The sequence below is a fragment of the Marmota marmota genome, unplaced genomic scaffold, assembly GCF_001458135.2.
Source record: "Marmota marmota marmota unplaced genomic scaffold, marMar, whole genome shotgun sequence".
Classification (NCBI taxonomy): domain Eukaryota; kingdom Metazoa; phylum Chordata; class Mammalia; order Rodentia; family Sciuridae; genus Marmota; species Marmota marmota.
Window position 1 is genome coordinate 30478547 of NW_026000108.1, and position 19910 is coordinate 30498456.

General features: G+C 37.4%; 1 protein-coding gene across 3 annotated transcripts in view; it reads right to left on the bottom strand.

Moving 5' to 3' along the window:
• Positions 1-19910, bottom strand: part of Rfc1 (replication factor C subunit 1) — a 111063-nt gene that overhangs the window by 39919 nt on the left and 51234 nt on the right. For all 3 annotated transcript variants that reach the window (XR_007341062.1, XR_007341061.1, XM_015482039.2), the window contains exons 12-24: positions 19230-19334; positions 16816-17221; positions 15202-15311; positions 13053-13167; positions 11473-11570; positions 11150-11287; positions 10943-11038; positions 10368-10466; positions 8620-8774; positions 8390-8507; positions 6075-6220; positions 2534-2747; positions 1016-1207 (exon numbers count right to left, since the gene is read on the bottom strand). Coding sequence is in view for 1 of the 3 variants with exons in the window: in XM_015482039.2 (XP_015337525.1) it covers positions 1016-1207; positions 2534-2747; positions 6075-6220; positions 8390-8507; positions 8620-8774; positions 10368-10466; positions 10943-11038; positions 11150-11287; positions 11473-11570; positions 13053-13167; positions 15202-15311; positions 16816-17221; positions 19230-19334 (1992 nt within the window). In the remaining 2 variants the exon portion in view is untranslated. The remainder of the gene's footprint in view (positions 1-1015; positions 1208-2533; positions 2748-6074; positions 6221-8389; positions 8508-8619; positions 8775-10367; positions 10467-10942; positions 11039-11149; positions 11288-11472; positions 11571-13052; positions 13168-15201; positions 15312-16815; positions 17222-19229; positions 19335-19910) is intronic.

The window sequence follows — 19910 nt, forward strand, 5'->3', positions numbered from 1 at the left end:
GTCAGCAGTAAAAACTGAAGCTATCCATCTAAAACTAAGATACATTCCCCATGGAAGGCAAAATAAGCAAAAGTTAATTTACAGATAAGTTTTTTTGTTATTTTTTTGTTTTGGTACCAGAGATTTGAACCCAGAGGCACTTAACCACTGAGCCACATCCCCAGCCTTTTTTTTTTTCCTTGTGAAAGCAGCTCACTAAGTTGCTGAGGCTGGCTTTGAACTTATAAACCTCCTGCCTCAGCCTCCCAGGTCACTGGGATTACAGGCATGCACCACCATACCAGCCAAATACGGTAACGCTTATATGAAGAATTTCCTTTTTAGTTTCAGACTGGAGATCTAAACACACTCATTTTGTAAAGGCGGAAGAGGAGAAAGGAAGACTACATCTTATGTCTAAATAAGGCAGAACAAGATCCATGGAAAAGATCACTATTCCTACTTTGCATATACAACACAAAAATAAGAGGCAAGGAGCATACACACACCAAAGGACAGAGGAGGACACAGACTAGATTCCTTTGCCTTGGTCAGCTGTCAATACTGAGCTGATACCATGACTAATTGTACTCTTTGCTAGCCAATGACAAGGAAAGATCAAGTTAGCTCTGAGAAAGTTCTACAGGCAATTCAATGACTACAGCAAAACACATAACAGAAGGGCAAAATGCGTTTGTTAAAAATGTGTTTCCATCTGCAGCAAAAATGTGTGTGTACAGATAAGAAAGCATATACCAATGGCCAAATACATAAAAATCCAACTTTTCCTTAGAAAATATATGACCATCCATATAAATGGCCTATTTTCTTAGCATTTGGCTCTTCCACTATGACAAGGAGCTATTTATAAAAATAAAATCTATCCCTTCACCACTCTAAGCCACAACAAACAAAACATTGGAAGCATTTTCAGCTTACTCTGCCACTTGCTATAGGCTCTATTATTTACAAGGCAAGTGACACAAAGAAAAGAACATCTTTTTTGAAGTTCTCCCATCTGTTACTCAAATACTACCTTGATCATAGCGTCAGTCTCTATAGCATCTTGGTCTTTCTCCTCAGACTGAGAGTCATCTTCATGTAATTCTTCATTGTATTCAGAATCTAGTGCTGAGCTCGTGCTGGGTCTAGATGTCTTTATTACCTGAAGTGAATATGGGGTGAGGTGGGCTTCCTTATTGTAAGCTCTTGTGAAAGCTGCTTTCACCTGCATAAAAGGAGCAGAGGGAGACTATTAAAAATCTAATTGCCAAACAATTCCTTAAACTCCATAAGCCTAAATGCTTGCAGAGGTATTGGAAGCCCCTTGAAATTATCGGCAAAATATTCATGTAGATGGAAATATATGTATTTTTCCATGAAGACGGTCCACATTTTTCATGACATTCTTAATAGAGCCCTAATCAGTATTGGGAACTGTAGGCATTTTTTTTTTAAAAATGACTTTAAGTCATATTTGAACTATTGAACACTCTCCACATTTCTACTAAGTATCAAGCAAAGTTAGTCTATGAATCAGTAAATCAAAAAAGGTTCATTGTAAGGTTCAAGTTGGCCTTTACTACAAAACACTGAAGTTTCCTTCAGCAGAATACTACAAATACTGGTAACTTAAAAAGCCTTAACTTCAAGCTTCTAAACAATTCCAGAATAAATCCATGAATTTAGTAATAATTAGATCAAAATTCTAGAGAAAACAAACCACAGAGTGTGTGTTTTCTAAAACAGCATCAAATAAACAAAAGAGAGAACTAGATATTACCTATTCATGTTATATCACTTGAGCTTTTTCATCCTCCTGATACAAAAAAAAAAAGAGCTAGGGATATGGTTCAGTGGTTAAAGTGCCCCTGGGTTCACTCCCCAGTACCAAAAAAAAAGAAGGGGCTATGTTTATACATAGCAGACTATCCAACCAGAATAAATACAGAATCCACAAATTAGGGAGACTAAGAAAAAGGAAAAATTATTCAATCCTCAACCAGGAAACCCACCTTCTTTTTATTTTGGGGTACTAGGGACTGAACCCAGGGATACCCTACTACTGAGCCACATCCCCGGTCCTTTTTATTTTGAGACAGGATATTGATAAATTGCATAGGGCCTCGCTAAGTTGCTGAGCCTGGCTTTGAACTTGCTTCTGCCTCAGCCTCCTGAGTCGCTGGGATTACTGGTGTGCACCACTGCACCTGGCCACTCTTCTTTTCATGACCCGTTACTACCACCTCACTTTTACTTCTTCCCTCCACTCATTATTAGGAGTATGTTCATGTTTGCTCCTCAGATTTGACTTTTTTTTCTGTTCAGCATGAAGCTAAGATAAAAATACAAATTGCAAAGTTAAATCCAAAAGTTTTTTTCTAACTATGGTAAACAAATACTATCTTTAGAAAGCATAGGCCATAAAAGAGAATAAATTTTAAGAGAATATACAGTAAGTCTTTTAAAAAGCACTAAAAACACCACTGAAGTACTTCTAGGACAAACCTGGTCATCACAAAGTGATGAAGAACCAGGAGGTTGTACGATTTACCTTGGGGTCCAGCTTGGAAAAGGGACTAGGTTTGCCACCCCAGCTGCTAATTTCCATGATATTCTCAAAGTCTTCTTTCATCAGATAATATGTGTCCATAAGTGCAACAACATCCTGTATTCCTTCCACCCCTTGTGAAGTCAAGGGTTGTACAAGTGCATCTCTTATGTGTGACAGATAATCCATGTTCACAGTCCTTTTGCTAGAGTAAGTTCTAAAACCAAATAAAAGACACAATTGTGGTTGATGGCAAACTATCACCAATTCAAGTCATATTGTGCATATCAAAAGAGGCAATCAGGTGGAGCTTCATCCAAGTTTACTACTGTCTGGGGGAATGCCTACTATTTATTTAACAGCTGGCAGGAAAGGCCCAGGGCTCCACACCAGAGAAATGGACATATATCACTGTGCTCAAAGGCAGTTTCTCCTCACTTGGAGCAGTGACTACAAACCAAACATAGGTTCTATTTCTATCCTACTCTTAAGATCCAGGCAACAACACTGTTTTTCTGTGCACATATTTATTATGGCCATAGAGATTACTCATTCAACTTCCAAAATACTAAAAGTATCAGTAAAAGGTGGTGAGACCTGAGATTCTATCTCACTCTAGTCAGATGACAATTATTAAGAATACATCTAAAAATAAATGTTGGCAAGAATGTAGGGAAAAAAGGTACACTCATACATTGCTGGTGGGACTGCAAATTGGTCAACCACTTTGGAAAGCAGTCTGGAAATTCCTCAGAAAACTTGGAATGGAACCACCATTTGACCCAGTTATCCCATTCCTCAGTATATAACCAAAGGACAAAATATATTACACAAAGGACAAAATTAGCATACTACAGTGGCATAGCCACATCAATGTTTATAGCAGCTCAATTCACAATAGCTAAGCTATGGAACCAACCCAGATGTCCTTCAACAGATGGATAAAGAAAATGTGGTATATATACACGATGGAATATTACTCAGCCATAAAAAAAGAATGACTTATTATGACTTTTGCAAGTAAATGGATGATCTGGAGATTATCATGCTAAGTGAAACAAGCCAATCCCAAAAAACAAAGGCAGAGAGAGTTGGGGTTGTGGCTCAGTGGTAGAGCGCATGCCTAGCACGTGTGAGGCACTGAGTTTGACCTCAGCACCACACATAAATAAATAAAGGTCCATCACCTACTAATAAAATAAAAATTAAAATAAAATAAAAAACAAAGGCCAAATGTTCTCTGATATGCATGTGCTAACTTACAATAAGAAGGGGGAGGAAGAACAGAAGTTTAGTGGATTAGACAAAGGGGAATGAAAGGAAGGGAGAGGAGATGAGAATAGGAAAGACAATAGGGTGAATCATAAATAACTTTCCTATGTTCGTATGTGAACATATATACTCCATGTATGTATATATCAAAATACATTTTACTGTTATGTGTATCACTTCCTCAGAGCCACTTTCCACATGAGGGTGCCTAACACCTTCTGTTCTGATTATTGCATTTGAAATGATACATAATTGCCTCCTTTACACACTCTGAAATCTTCAGTTCTACAGCGGTATTTCTGAGATTTTCCCCAAACCTCAGAAAACTGAAGAGAATATCCTGCAGAATCCAAAAGTTATCCACACCCTCCAGTGAAAGATAAGGAATCAATTCTGATTTGCTGAGAACTGGGATATCATCAGGAAATGACTTTTCCTTTTTCTCTCAAATGCTGTCACTTTTTTTTTTCAGTTGTAGATGGACACACTATTAATACCTTTATTTATTTATTTTTATGTGGTGCTCAGGTGAGGCAAGCGCTCTATGACTGAGCTACAACCCCAGACCTGCTTCATTACTTTAAAACAGAAAATACATGAACAAAACAGTATTTCAAATGTCACCATCTTAAATCTTTTCAACTTAGATGCCTCTGTATGCGTTCTTTAAACAAAAGCCCTCTAACACCATTAGTATCAGAACCCACATGTTACTAGATGGGGCCCAGCTGGAATGTTTTATCTCCCTGGTCTCTCTCTCACATGCTCTCTCCTTCCCGACAGCCATGAGGTGAACAGCTTCTGCCCTGGAGCCAGCCAACCATGTACTGAAATCTTTAAAATCATATGCCTAAATAAATCTTTCCTCTCTTAAGTTGATTTTCTCAGGTATTTGTTACAGTGATGAAAGAGCTGACTAGCACAAAATAGAATTAGAAATGACTGTTTAAAAATTAGGGTCCTATTCCTGCCTTCACATAATATCTGAACCCCAAGAGGTAGTAGAGGTCTTCCTCAGTCAGAAACCTAGAAACTTGCCCTTGTGACTGTCTTACTGCTCAGGCAAATTTCAATTTCACCCATTTCCTGTAGATTTAGTCTTTTATAATTAAGGACACTAGTGCCTGAAGAGAATCACAGTGAGTCCCTAAGCCACAAAACCCAAGACCATGAAACATTTTCAAAATAACTCTCCTGAGCTGTTGAATTGTCATCTTCTAGTAGAATCAGAGAATGTTAAATCCAGAAAAGTATAGAGATGACATCTATGTACCTAAAATCAGGGATTCTTAACTTCAGGAATCTGTACTTCCCCTATGATTGTATTATTTGAGCATCTGTGCATTTTTCTGGGGAGAGGGTGGGGGGAATAAAGGTCAAAGCTTTCAGATTCTCAAAGGCTCTTAGGACCCCAAAAAAAGGTTAAGAATAAAAAAAAAAAAATCACACTTCCATTTTGAAAATATGGAAAGAAACTGAGGCCTCTAAGGGTTCAGTGATTTGATCAGGATTAAAAGGTTAAGTGGGAAGGTCTTAACCTAACCATAAATGTCCTTGATGATAGTGTCCCATGTGTGATTCACTAGGAAACACTTATGAGCTGGATGAGTAAGCTCAATTCCTACCCCGACAAATGTTCATCTGAGTGGGGAAGGGAACAGCCACAAAACAACATGGAGGTCAAGGGCTCTAAATCCATATGGAGTAGGGCGGGAGCCTCAAGAAGGGACATCCCTAGGGCAGAGTGATGCAGGACCTTGAAAACCCTGGTGATAAATAAATCCTGAAGTCTACTTAACATCTGTTATATGCACATTTTTTTAGATTCTGAGTGGCCTCCTTCTGTTACATGCTAAACTGTGTTTTCTATCTCAAATGAGGTCCGGTCACTTCTAAAATAGGCAAAAACTAGTTCATTTCTCTGAATAGTTCAATTTTTTCCAATTAATTATTCTGAAGCTGAGACACTATTCCTACTAGTAACAGGCATAGTCACAATATCAGCAGTACTACCTCAGATGTATATAGTTTTCAAAATGTATTTTGAAGTTATGACACATCTACCATCTGTCTTTATTGTCCAAAATGTCCTCCTAAGTGGTAAAGCAAATCTTGTATGGGCCCATAAAATATAAAGAACTTATCCATGATCATTTTAAATGTTAGTAATAAAATCAAAACTAAAGCTCAAATCTTTACACTCATGCTATCTTACTGGATAAAGGCTAATACCCTCACCATAAAATGTCAGAAATGGAGTAATTCTGCTTACCTGAGACTCATATGCAATGCTAGTTCCTGAACAATACGATCATGTTTGCCGGTGGATGAGTGCTTGCCCAGCCAGCTCGGAAAGGTGGGAAACTGGGTCATGTACCCCCTCATCAACTCTCCAGGAAGAACACTGGCATAAATGGCCTGGGGGGAAAAATCAATTGCAGTCCAGAATTGAATTCAGTGCAATGTCACTTCGGTAGCAGTTGTTGGCTTCCCAGAAGGCTGCTATGATTTAGATAGGATTTGAGTGTGTCCACCAAAGCCTTCATGACTTAGTTTTTAAGTCCCCACTGTGAGGTTTTAAGAGGGTAGAAACTTAATGCAAGTATACTGCTTAGAGGTGAGGCCCTGGAAAGTGATCTGGACTAGAGTCATTAAGGTGAAGCCCCATGACTGAATGCTGGTGAGGGAAGAGAGATCACACACACACACACACACAGAGAGACATGCATGTTCTCCATCTCATGCCACATGATGCCCTGTGCCACCTTGGGACTCTACCAGGAAGAAGGCCTCACCAGATACTGGCCCCTAAACCTTCATAAATGTGAGCTAACTAGACCTCTCCTCTTTAAAACTTACACAGCCTGTAGTATTGCATTACTAGTAACTGAAAATGGACTAAAACATAGTCTACAGAAAATGAAGCAGTGTACCTAATTACAGGGCTGCCAGGCCCTTTCCCTGTCTCTGATCTGTAGGTGAAGGAAACTTCTAGAGAAAACAATGAATTGCAATCAACACCTTGTTCCATAACATGTGACAGCTCAGAGAAAGCTTGTATCCTCAGCCAGATGACCTCAACATACCCGTTACCTCACGGATGCCAATGGCACAGCACAGAACTAGCTGAAGTGGAATGGGATTATCTTTACATAAGCAATTGACAGCACAGGTAGATTAATATATGGAAAGTCTAATAATTAGAGAATTGATTAGAGTGGCCCTTGACAAAATTAAAAAGGGAACTTGACACACCTTTTAGGGTCAGGGTTTTGCTTTTTTAAGGTTGGAATTATACTCCACATAAATGTTGTATCCTGCTTCATTCTAGTAATATTCTCATGTTTTTTCATATTAGATAATCTCTACAAATAATAAAGGGTATAAAATTTTTCATCAAGGGATTACCAAAAGTAATCCTCTTATTACTGGACATGGAGATTTTCTCAAAGTTTCTGCTATCAGAACTAAAAAGTTAGGGAATATTTTTATACATTAAGATTTCCCTGGGCTGGGGTTGTAGCTCAGTGGTACAGCACTCACCTCACATGCAGGAGGCCCTGTGTTCAATCCTCAGCAACACATAAAAATAAAATAAAGGTATTTAAAAAAAAAAAAAAAAAAGATTTCTCTGTGTTTAAAATTATTTAAGAGAAATTCTCAAAGGTACAATTATTAAGGAGGGGGTAGACACTTTTAAAACATAAAAGATTCTGTGTCTCCAGAAAAAGTCTTTGTTTTCTATTTCCAAGCAACGTGTGGGAAGAATTAAAAGAAAATAGGCCTTCTGAAAGTCCCATGCTTATCACTCAGGCCACTAATCCTAAAAACAAAACTCAAATAGGAATTAACAACTCTCTTAAATAAAAATGTCTGCCAAATTCTGCTTTCCCTTAAAGATATCAACTTATGGGCTGGGGTTGTGGCTCAGAGGGAGAGTGCTTGCCTAGCATGCGTGAGGCCCTGGGTTCGATCCTCAGCACCACATAAAAATAAAGCATATTGTATACACCTACAACTAAAAAATAAATATTTTTTTTTAAAAAGATATCAACTAAAATACAGTACCCAACATAAAGCTGCCTTGTTAGCAAAAAAGAAGGAAATTGGAATTCCTGCATCAGAGATGACTGCTGACCTGACCTGACTCATTCCTTTGAGGAGCAGCTACTTAGTGACCCTCTAGGAGGACCACAAATAACAAAAAATAAATAAATTCTTAAGGTAGAACAGGGCAAACAAATTTTTTTATTCACATCTTTGGTTATAACCAATATCTAGCCTTCCTCTTTCCGAGCATACATTTAGATAAAAAACATTTTTTAAAAACACTGAAAAATAAAGACAGATTAGTAAACAGACAACAGTGATCACAGTGTTTTCATCTATAACAGATCATAGTTTTTCCAGAAAAGCCATATTATTCACCTGGTATCTTAAATAATGTAGGAGCCCAAAACTATTTTGTTCTCTTTGGCTAAAGCAAAATCCTTATATGCATATTATTGTCTGAAATAAGTCAACCTCAAAAGTCTATATACTATGTAATTTCAAAGTCCACTCTTGAAGGAGAGCCCTACACCTTACCTGTGTGGGCAGAAGACTCCAGTTTTGCTTACTCCGAATCTGACTGTCCACTAAGTCCCCATCACAAATGCTGTCTGCTGCTCGGCTCAAAAGCATCAAGTGCTTTTTCATGTCACCCCTACAGGAAAGAACCAGTCTGGATTACACCACTATCTACACCCCAGGACACTCCCTCCCAAATCTGTGGCCTTCACAGCTCTGTCCTACCCCTCAGAAGTCAGAAAGCTCACCCTGCAGCTACAGGCTTCACATGCACATAGTTCTCCTGGACAAAGAGGGGTGCTATTGAATAGTCATGAAAAAAGAGATCTGATTTGTCCATAAGTGACATATGAGCAGTCTCCTCTCCAACTGCAAACACTTTCCGGGCAACATCAAATGGGCCCTGAAAAGAAGAAAGGACACACCTGTTAGAATGTTCAAAATCTAAAACACTGAACACAACGAATGTTTGGCAATGATACAGAGCAACAATGATACAGGCACTCTCACTGGTTGCTGGTGGGATTGTCACAAACACTTTCAAAGATAGTCTGATTCTTACAAAACTAAACTAACTTTTACCATCAGCAGTCATACTCCTTGGTTATCTACCCAAATGAACTAAAAACTTCATCTACACAGAAACCTGCACACAGATTTTTATAGTTGTTTTATTCATAATTGCCAAAAATTAGAAGCAACCAAGATGTCTTCAGCATCTGGATAAACAAACTATGGTAATCCATATAATGGAATATTACTCAACAAGCAAAAAATAGAAAGAGCTATCAAGTCATTAAAAGACATAAAGGGAACCTTATATGCATATTATTGTCTGAAATAAGTCAACCTCAAAAGTCTACATACTATGTAATTCCAATTATATTACATTCTGGAGAAGGCAACACTACAAAGACAGGAAAAAGTTTAGTGGTTGTCAGGGCTTAAGTGGGGAAAAGGGATAAAGAAACAGGATTTTTTTGGACAGAGAACCTAACCTACATGACACAACAATAGTGGACACATACCAAAAAACCATAGAATGTACACCAATTTTACAATTTACAAATGGGCCACTCTGGAGGGAAGGCTGGCAGGAGGGGAGGCTAGCAGAGGGAAAGGTTGTGCCTACTGGGGAGGGAGTGGTACAGGTATAGGAGAAATCTGCACCTTCCACTCAATTTTGCAGTGAACCTAAAACTATATCAAAAAATAAAATATATTAATTTCTTTTTAAATCCATTACTTAAATTGTGGAAAGAAAAAAAATTACTTAATCAACGCTCTAACATAATAATAAATTCTGACTAGTTAAATGAAGCACAGAGGAAATTGATACAGACCTCTGGTTTCATAGAGATTAAATTAAACCATTTGAAACAAATTATTCCAAATAGTACAAAACCATTCAAAACATGAAAGCTACCAGGTGGGTCACATTGGTAATCCCATCAATATGGGAGCCTTAGGCAGGACAATCATAAGCTCAAGGCCAGCCTTAGCAACTTAGTAATAATCTGCCTAAAAATAAAAACTTAGTGAGAATCTGGCCAAATTAAAATTTATATTGTTATATTGTGTGCATGTACAAATATGTAACAACAAATTCCATCAGTAAGTAGAACTATAACCTATTGATTAAAAAAAAAAAGGGAGAAAAAGGGACTGGGAATATAGCTCAGTGGTAGGGCACCCAAGTTCAATCCCTAGTACAAAAAAAAAATTAACGCCATACATAAGGGACTCTAGGAAAGCTATTTTGTAATTGTTGAAGCATGAGTATAAGTTAAAACTTATCCCTTTCTTAAAATTTATCATAACATTAACGATCCTTGAGGAAAAAATGAACTTGAATTAGAAATACTTCTAGCCACAGTGTCTTATTATAAATATCCATGGGTTGCACAATAACTCAATACCACTTCTATTAAGCTAGTACCTATGAACAAAAAGTGCTGTGCTTGGGAAGAAACTACAAAATGGATAGGTATTTTACCAGTTTGATATCCTTCTTGGCCCTATGAGAGTCGGCCTTGGCCTGGTCGTAGGTTAGCGCCTTGCTTCGTGCACACCACATACTCAGATTGTGCAAAACCTGAAAGAATCATAAATTAGACAATGAAAGATGGGAAAAGACCGCTGCTTCCCCTCCCAGCAGGACAGATGGATGGAACTACAGAATATCATGCTAAGTGAGATCAGTCAGTCCCAAACAACCAAAGGCCAAATGTTCTCTCTGATATGTGGATACTGGCCCACAATAAGGGAGGGTGGGGAGGGGAAGAACAGAAGTCCATTGAATTAGACAAAGGGGAACGGAGGGAAGGGGGAGGATTAGGGAAGACAGCAGAATTAATTGGACTTAACTTTCCTGTCCTTATTTATGAATACATGACCAGGGTAACTCCAAATCATGTACGACCCCAAGAATGGCATCCTAATAAGTTATACTCCATGCATGTACAATATGTCAAAATACTCTCATGTACATCAAAAAGAGAACAAATCAAAAAAGAATGAAGGCATTAATGAAAAAGAATCAACAACTGCCATAAGATATATTTAATTTACCTGTCTGATATCTTGATTGGCTCCTAAAATTATTTCATTCATAGCAGGAGGGGGAATCTTTAAACCCTCTTTAAATGCAATGGACATCATAGCACCCTGGAAATCAAAAGGAGGGAAGGATCTTTAATAATTTTTTAGAACTCATAATCTAGCTTAAATAAACAAGACAGTTTGGTTAAAAAAAAAAAAAAAAAAGAACCTTAATACCTTTATCTGTTCAACCCGAGGTCTTTGAAAACGAAGATCAAAACAATAATGAACCAAAGAGCGAATCTTGGGATGATTTCTATCATTACACATACAAATAATGGGTATTTTAGTATGTTTTATCAGGCCAATTAATTCCTAAAAGACAAATTTGCAAGACAAAAATAATTATTTAAACAACAAAAATATCACACAATATATTTTAGGTTTTAAAAACCTCCCTAACGATATGCTTTAATTATTATAAATATCAATGTATAATAAATATTTTCTAAAAATCTAAAAATCAGCAGTAAAACTGAAAAAGTATATGCTTCCATTACCTGCACTCCGCCCCGGTCTTCACTGCCTGCCATGCCGTCTACTTCATCCATGATGAGCGCGTGTTTCATGCTTATGGAAGGGGCTGCTCCACCAGAGCCTGGGTGAGACGCAATAGAATGGGACAAAAACGAAAAACAAAGTTCAAAAACTGCTACTTTACAAATAATTATATAACGCATTTTAAACTTCAAAAGCTTTAAGAGTAGGCAGTAAAAGGAAATTCTTTCACCCCTTCTGTAGGGTTTCCCTTCCCAGAGGCAAACAATAGTCTCTTGAATCCCCCACCCACTCCCGCCTTTTTTAGGGTCTTTTAAATTTTATTTATTTATTCTAATTAGGTATATATGACAACAGAATGCATTTTGATTCATTGTACACAATTGCAGCACAACTTTTTCTTAAATACCCTTTAAGAGAAATTCTATACATGTTAATAATGTACATTTAATATATTTTTGGTGATGCTTTCCCTTGTCTATAGATATAGAACAATTCCTTTGTTGACACTGGGGATTAACCCAGGGAGGCTTTACCTCTGAAATACATCCCCAACCCTTTTTATTTTGAGATAGTTGCTTGGGGTTTCACTAAACTGCTGTGGCTAGCTTCAAACCTGTGATCCTCCTGCCTCAGCCTCTCAAGTAGCTGGGAATACAGGTGTGTTGTCACCGCACGCAACTAGAACACTTCATTTTTCTCAAGACTATTTAATATTCCATTTTAACAAAGGCATCATAATTTACTTACTCACTATCTACCAATGAAATATTAACATACTCCCAAGCTTTTACTATAAGTTACACTTAATATCCTCATGTGTGTGCACACACGTCATTTAACAGTCCATAAACCAGTATAGTAATAACTGAATACCAGGAACTAGAATTTCTGGTTAGAGGTGTGTATAATTAAACTCTGAGAAACACAGCCAGGCAACTCTCCCACCAGCCATGAGTGACATTTCCTGAGCAACTTCATTAAAGAAAGATTTTCTGCCACTGAAAACACCAAGAATGCAGGTGAGCAGCAGTACACCTCCGGCTCTCAACAGTTAGTTGAGTCCTTAATTTGGCATCTTAATTCTCCCCGTGAACTCTGGCTGTTCAGAACCACCAGCCACAGCCTAAAACACAGTGAACACTTCCACACTGTGTTTTTTCTTCTCTTCTACTATTTTTGCCTGAGATGACATTTTCTACCTCCAAACAGATCTCTCTTTCTTCAGGCCTTTCTAATAAATACCATCCTTTCCCAGCTTGCTAGCTTAGCCAGAACCCCAAACACAATCATTCCTCATCTGCAGGCCTTATTACCTCATTCATCACATGGAATTATATTTATTTTCCTGTGAATCTCCTAAAATCATATGAAAATGCAAAAATTTTACCATAGTCTCAGAAACCTCAAAGCCTAAAGCAGGGTAACCATTATGCTATAAGGGTTATGCTAGAGGACTTTCTTACTTTCTTGTTAGCCCCAAGATTCAGCAGGGTGCCTGCTGCACAGCAATACTGGTTACAAAACAGTAAAATCAACTTATTTTTCTTATATAACAATAACAGTTCAAAAAGCCACATACTTGAATAAAAGCCTTTGATGCTGGTGTTATTCAGTGATTCAGCAACAAGTGCCTTCAAACTGTTCTTACTCCGAGTGTCACTTGCATTTAGTTCCACGTAGCTATATCCCAATTCCTAATCCAAATATCAGACATCATTACTATCACAATGCAAATTAATTTCTTTCCCACAAACAAAAGGGAAAAGTTCATTAAGAAAAGAATGCAAAAATCACATAAAGAACCATGGGTAAAAATACAAAGTATAATCACAAAAGACAATGATTTTAACTATGTCTCAAAATATTAGTCATTTTTTAAAATATCACATATAGACAGCACACCTATATATATAAACACATGAAAGTTCTATCTTAAGGCCTCAGCTACTAAATCACTAATCTGGAAGAATATATTTAAACAAACAATTTTATAAAGTTTGCTTCTTAGAGCCCTAAAATTTTAAATATAAAAATCCCAAGAATTCAATACCAGATAAAGAATTAATCTATTATAAAATACCAAAAAGTAATTCTTGCCTAGGATAAATTATAAAATTAGAAATTAAGTCATTCTTTGCCAAACTATCCCAAAATACAATTTTCCTCTTTAATCAGGAAAATCCAAGTTATTCTGATTCATTTTCCAAAACTGATTAGCTTTAAAAATGCCTTATTCTTCATTATAAACAAAAAAGGAATGATACCAAGGGAGAAAAAATAGTGCTCATAAATGTAGATATCAGGAAAAAAAAAATTGCTTTGCTTTTTTTAAAAAATACAGTGAAAAATATATAAGCACTTATATTTAAATTTTATGTTCTGATCCATACAACAAAGACCAAAATAAGTTACCAGCTTATGTGGCAAAGGACTGGGAACCCAGCAATAAATTTATAATCCCTTATTACTCTGATAACACAAGAACTCTGATATATTCTAGTCTAGTGCCTCTCACTGTCTAGAGAGTTAGCAGTAATAGACACAAGAAATTAGGCAGAATCACGTGGTGGTAAAGAGCAGGAACCCGAGTCAGACCACCCAGGTTTAGATTGTGCCCCCATGTGTTTTACCTGTCACATGAGGTTAATAAGAGGACATATACTGAATACACAGAATAGTCACAAAAGTATATGAGTTATTTGTATCTTTCAGGGTCTGTAACAGCTATTTACATTACAGGTTGAGTACCCCTTGTCTGAAACGCTTGGGACCAGAATTGTTTCAGGTTTCAGGGTTTTTCAGATTTGGGAATATTAACATACATTTTACTGGATGAACATGCTTAACCTGAGAACCTGGAATCCACAAATTTTCCAGAATCTGTAACTTTTTGGGTGTCTCAGCAATGCTCAAAAAGTTTTGGAGTTTCAGAGCATTTTCAATTTCAGATTTGCATATTAGGAATGTTCAACCTGTATCTAAGATAATGTACCCAAGTGCTTTAATAACAGCACAATGACTGGCTCAAAGGTAAATTTTACTTATTAGTTCCCCCCTTATCCACAGTTTTTTACTTTTTGAGATTTCAGTTAATCAACCATAATCTGAAAATATGAAATGGAAAATTCCAGAAATAAACAATTCTTAAGTTTTAAATTGCATGCCATTCTGAGTAGCATGTTGAATGCTCAGGCTGTCTTGCTCTATCCTGCCAGGACGTGAGTCAGCCCTTTGTCCAGAATATCCATTCTGTATACACTATCTGCCCATTAGTCACTTAGCAACTGCCCTGTTTATTAGATCAAGTATAACAGTATGGCAGTGCTTGTGTTCAAATAACCCTTATTTTACTTAATAATGGCCCAAAGAACAACAGTAGTGATGCAAAGAAGGTAACATGGTATAAAACTTGGAGGACAGATTGCATGGCAATGGTATTATGTGGCAAGCTGTAGGGCATATAGGGAAAAACAGTATATGTAGAATATGGTACCATCTGTGTGGCTTTAGGCATCCATCTGGGGGTTTGGGATGTATCACCCACAGATAAGGGGCACTAGTGTATTTATCTCAAAAAGGATGAAAATAACAAATATCACCAGAACCAAAACAGATTTTAAAAGTTGGATTTTAGAAAAATACACACCGCATGTTTATACACACATCTTATACACTAGCATTTGTCTGATACAGGAGGTTATTTCCAACCACAGTGACAGTGTACCCACCTGACACACCAGAGAAGCTGTGGTGGTTTTGCCAACACCAGGAGGGCCCGAGAGCAATGCTGCTTTAAAACTAGAGCCATCGTCTTTACCGGCAAATTTACCAAACTTTGCTGCCAGAGAAAAAAAAGTTTCAGAGTGTTACCTGGGTCACCCAACAGAGATTCCAGGAATGGCAGGAATAGGTTATGTGTGAACTATCCACAGAAAGCATTCATCCAGGTTAGTTCTAAATTTGTAGAACAAAACTAATTTGCTTTCAATAGTTTTATGAGTTTCCTTTTCTACAAAAGCACAGGCCTGACTCCACCCATCTCCAGCTGGGAGAACTTGAGTCAAGACTGAACCCCTCCATGTCTATCTTCTGCTTTGTAAAATCAAGATTAATAACAGTGAAGTAGCTGATACTGTGGTATGAGGATCAAAGTGCTAAGCACAGACTCGGGTCTGCCTCAATAAATGCTAACAACCAGAATCAGTTATAGGAGCACAAGGAGAAATAACAAGTTAAAGATGCTAAGTCTACAACTATCTTGCACAGCTCAAAGCTAGAATTTCCTTCCTACCCTTACTATATGGGTGCTGGAACATATAGAGACCCAATGGACACTCAATAACAGAGAAATGATTGCACCTGCTATCCATGGACATAGAAAAAGAGATTACAGTTCATTTGTAGTCTTAAAGTCTTCTCTAGGCATACAAAATACTTGTTCCCCTTTTAAGGTAGGTTTTATACAGTTTCAGGAAGAGAAAATAAAAATTTAACTAAATCTTAAACTATGTCATTAGAATTACATTATTTAACGGTTATGAATAAAGTAAACTGGCATTGCTTGCAATGTCAGGCAGCCATGCAGACATTAATGACTCAGTCAGTTACCACTTTGGGGATTTGCTATACTGCTCCTAAAGTTTGTCTTCTTATTTTTCATGAACTGTCTTCTAGGGCTATGGCTGAAACTTAAGAAAACACTACCAATATCATGATCTGAAACTTCAGTTCCAAAAATACTTTAGACATTAAACATATATTTTGACTTTTCATTTTTCATGACAATTACATGGTAAACAAGGATAGAAACTACTGAAGTACATGTCTATCAAGCTTACCAAAAGCAAATCACACACTGCTGGGATTTTAGGTTGCCTACTCTGTGTGCATGCCTCAGCCACTTATTCACACTTTTCACCATACGGCTCTGGGCACTCTTCTCTCTTTCCCACCCCAAATCCACCCATCCCTTTACCTGGCTATCTCCTACTTGGATTCCAAGCCTTAGCATAGCCATCCATTCCTGCAGGATGGGAGCACACATCTTCATCCCTGACCCCACACTTCCACCCCAGAAGCACCCTGTACTTACCCCTCTAACAGTACTTGACACAATGCATTTTAATGGCTGGTTCATATGTCTCCCCTACCACCTGTGAGCTCCTGAGGGGCTTTGTTCACAACAGCACCACAAGGGTCTAGTAGAGCACCTAGGCTTAGAGCAAGACTCAATAAGAGCTTGCTGACAGATGAATGAACCAACCATTAACCTTTTGCATATGTGTGCAACTGAGCAATTATATGCTGACAGACACACAAAATGAGTGAAGTTGTGAAATCACCATGTTTCTTCTCTTCAGGAGAACTCTTGTGCCAGTTTCCGAGCCAGCGTAGCAGTTTATTGGCACAACTCTGGTCACCTTGTTGTCCAATTATAGTCTTGAGTGAAGTTGGCTTGTATTTATCTACCCAGAGCAAATTTTCCACTTTGCTTTCACCGCTGTCAGCCAAATCCCTAGCCTTACTGTCACCCTGTGTGTCCTGGGCCACCTGCTCCTTAAAGTCCAGGCCTTTCCGAGGCACGTTTGTTTCCTGTGTCTCCTTTTTTATTGCCTTTACAGAACTGTCCCTTTTAGGAGTTAGCTTGTTCCTTTTAGATTCTGATTCCTTCTTGGTTGGACTACTTTTTCTTTTTCCTTGATTATATTTTTGGGGTGTTCTCTCCAATTTGGATTTTTCTTTCTTCATCTTAAAAAGCAGAAAAATTAGAGAAAAAGAAACCTGATGAGACACAGAAAATTTCAATGCTGCAAAATGTACTCAAGAGCAACCTGAGATACCCAGGTTACTCGATTATTGAGTTACTCAATCTGGGTTGGTCTTTTAATGATGGACCCTGTGGTTTGTGGAAATCACCACTTTTCAAACTTTCAAACGTGACTCAGTGGTAGAGTGCTTGCCTAGCACGTGTAAGGCACTGGATTCAATCCTCAGCACCACATAAAAATATGTAAATAAAATAAAGGTGCCGTGCCCATCTACAACTAAAAATATATTTTTTTAAATTAACAACAAACATACTAAAAGTAAGAACATGCTGTTAAGTAATAAGAACTCCACCTAATTTCACTTTGAAAAAAGAGTAATGATTTAAAAGATTTTTTGTTTTTAAAGTTTCCTGACTAGTTAAAAACTAATGCTCCACAAAAATTTGTACTTAAATGTTTACAGCAACATTATATTAAATGACATATATAATATAGCCAAAAAATGGAAACAACTAAATTTCCATCAACTGATAACCAAATAAACAAATGTAATCCATATCCATACAGTAGAACATTATTCACCCATAAAAAGGAGTAAAGTACTAATATATGCTACAACATAGGTGAACGTTGAAACCATTATGCTAAGTAAAAGGTCAACATGTTGTATGATTCCGTTTACATGAAATGTCCAGAATAGGCAAGTCCACAGAGACAGAAAGTAGATTAGTAACTGCAGTGGTGGGTATGATGAGTGACTGCAACTGAGTTTCAGATCTCATTTTGGAGTAATGACAATGTTCTGGAATAGGCAGTGGTGAAGTTTGCACACTTGTGTGACTATACTAAAAACACTTGACTTACACACTTTAAAAGGGTGAATTATGGTATGTACATAATATCATAATTTCTAAAATAGTTAAATGTCTTCATCAATGCCTGCTAAAACTCATGGACAAATATTTAAGGAGAAATAGAACACTTAGCATCATCTTCAAGTATCTACCTCAGATAGTTATCAATTACAAAGGGGGAAAACAGTTTTTCTACTAGTGCAGAACCAGGCAGGCACCATGTCAACCAACTAACTGAACAAGTCATGCCTGCATTATATACATGTCATGCACTAGGAATCATGTACATATCATACCACTCCTGGGAAACTCCTGCCAAAACAATTAAACTCAATCTAATTAACGGAAAACATCAAAGAAACCAAAACTGAAAGATTCTCCAAAACAATGTTAACTTCCTGTTTTTAACAACTTTACTACAGTTACACAATACAAATCATCCCCTCAGATTTTTCTAACTGTCATAAACTGGGTGGATCATCTTGCCACATTGGTGACAGTGCTGGAGTTGTTAATCTCAGGATGCTAGAACTCCTGTGTCCTGCTTTGAGAAAAGCAGCTATATAATGCTGGAATGAATGAGGGTAACACTAAAAGCAGCAGAGACAGAAAATCAAAGGGTTCTGAAAGCACTGGACCCTGAGTTCCTACTCAAGACCCACTCGGCTCTTAGTTTAGCTTAATTGACTACATTTTTTGTTTTTTTTGCTGAAACCAAGACAAGCTGAGTTTGTGTCTCAACAGAAAAAGCCCTAATAGTGCAGACTAAGCACTAATCATGCTAATGCCCAGAACATATCGTTTAAAGAACTCCTAAGCAGTAATTTCTGCTGTAAAGTCAACACAAGAATATGAGATACGAGGAAAGTTTAACAAGTCGATACGTGTAATACACTGCCCTCTCTCTGCCTCTCTTTCTCTACATATTCTTTTGAGAAAGCCAAGGAAATACACCGTGGAAGACATCCTGAAGAGAGTCCTCCAAGTCAAAAGGAAATAAGGTTAAGTTCATTTGTGGTAAAAGAACAGTTAATCTTCTAGCCAATGAACCTGTATCCACATAAGATATGTCTGCATGAAATAGGAAATGTTTCTACGTTCTGACTTAAATAAATCAAGTTCATTTATACAAACCTCAGCTTCAACTGCTATTTCATATTTAGACTTCTTGCCTGGCATAGTTCGAATCAAATTCAACAGTCCATCTTCATCAATAATTTTTGTCCCCAAGGCTGCTGCCTGTTGATTAAAAATGAGAATCATCAGGGGCTGGGGTTGTGGCTCAGTGTCAGAGCGCTTGCCTAGCATGTATGAGGCATTGGGTTTGATTCTAAGCAACATGGATCAATAAATAAAATAAAGGTCCATTGACAACTAAAAAAAATTAGAAGAAAAAAAAGAAAGAAAGAAAAGAAAATCATCACTGCTAAGTGAAGTTAGCCAATCCCAAAAAAACAAATGCCAAATGTTTTCTCTGATATAAGGAGGCTGATTCATAGTGGAGTTGGGAGGAGGAGCATAGGAGGATTAAACGAACTCTAGATAGGACAGAGGGGTGGGAGGGGAAGGGAAGGGGCAAGGGGGTAGAAAAGACAGTGGAATGAGATGGACATCATTACCCTAAGTACACGTATGAAGCCATGAATGGTGTGAATATACTCTGTATACAACCAGAGATGAAAAATTGTGCTCTATTGTAATATGTGTAATATGAATTGTAATACATTCTGCTGTCATATATAACAAATTAGAATAAAATTTTTAAAAAAAATGAGAATCATCAAAACTGCACCCTAACCATTCATTTTTATAAGG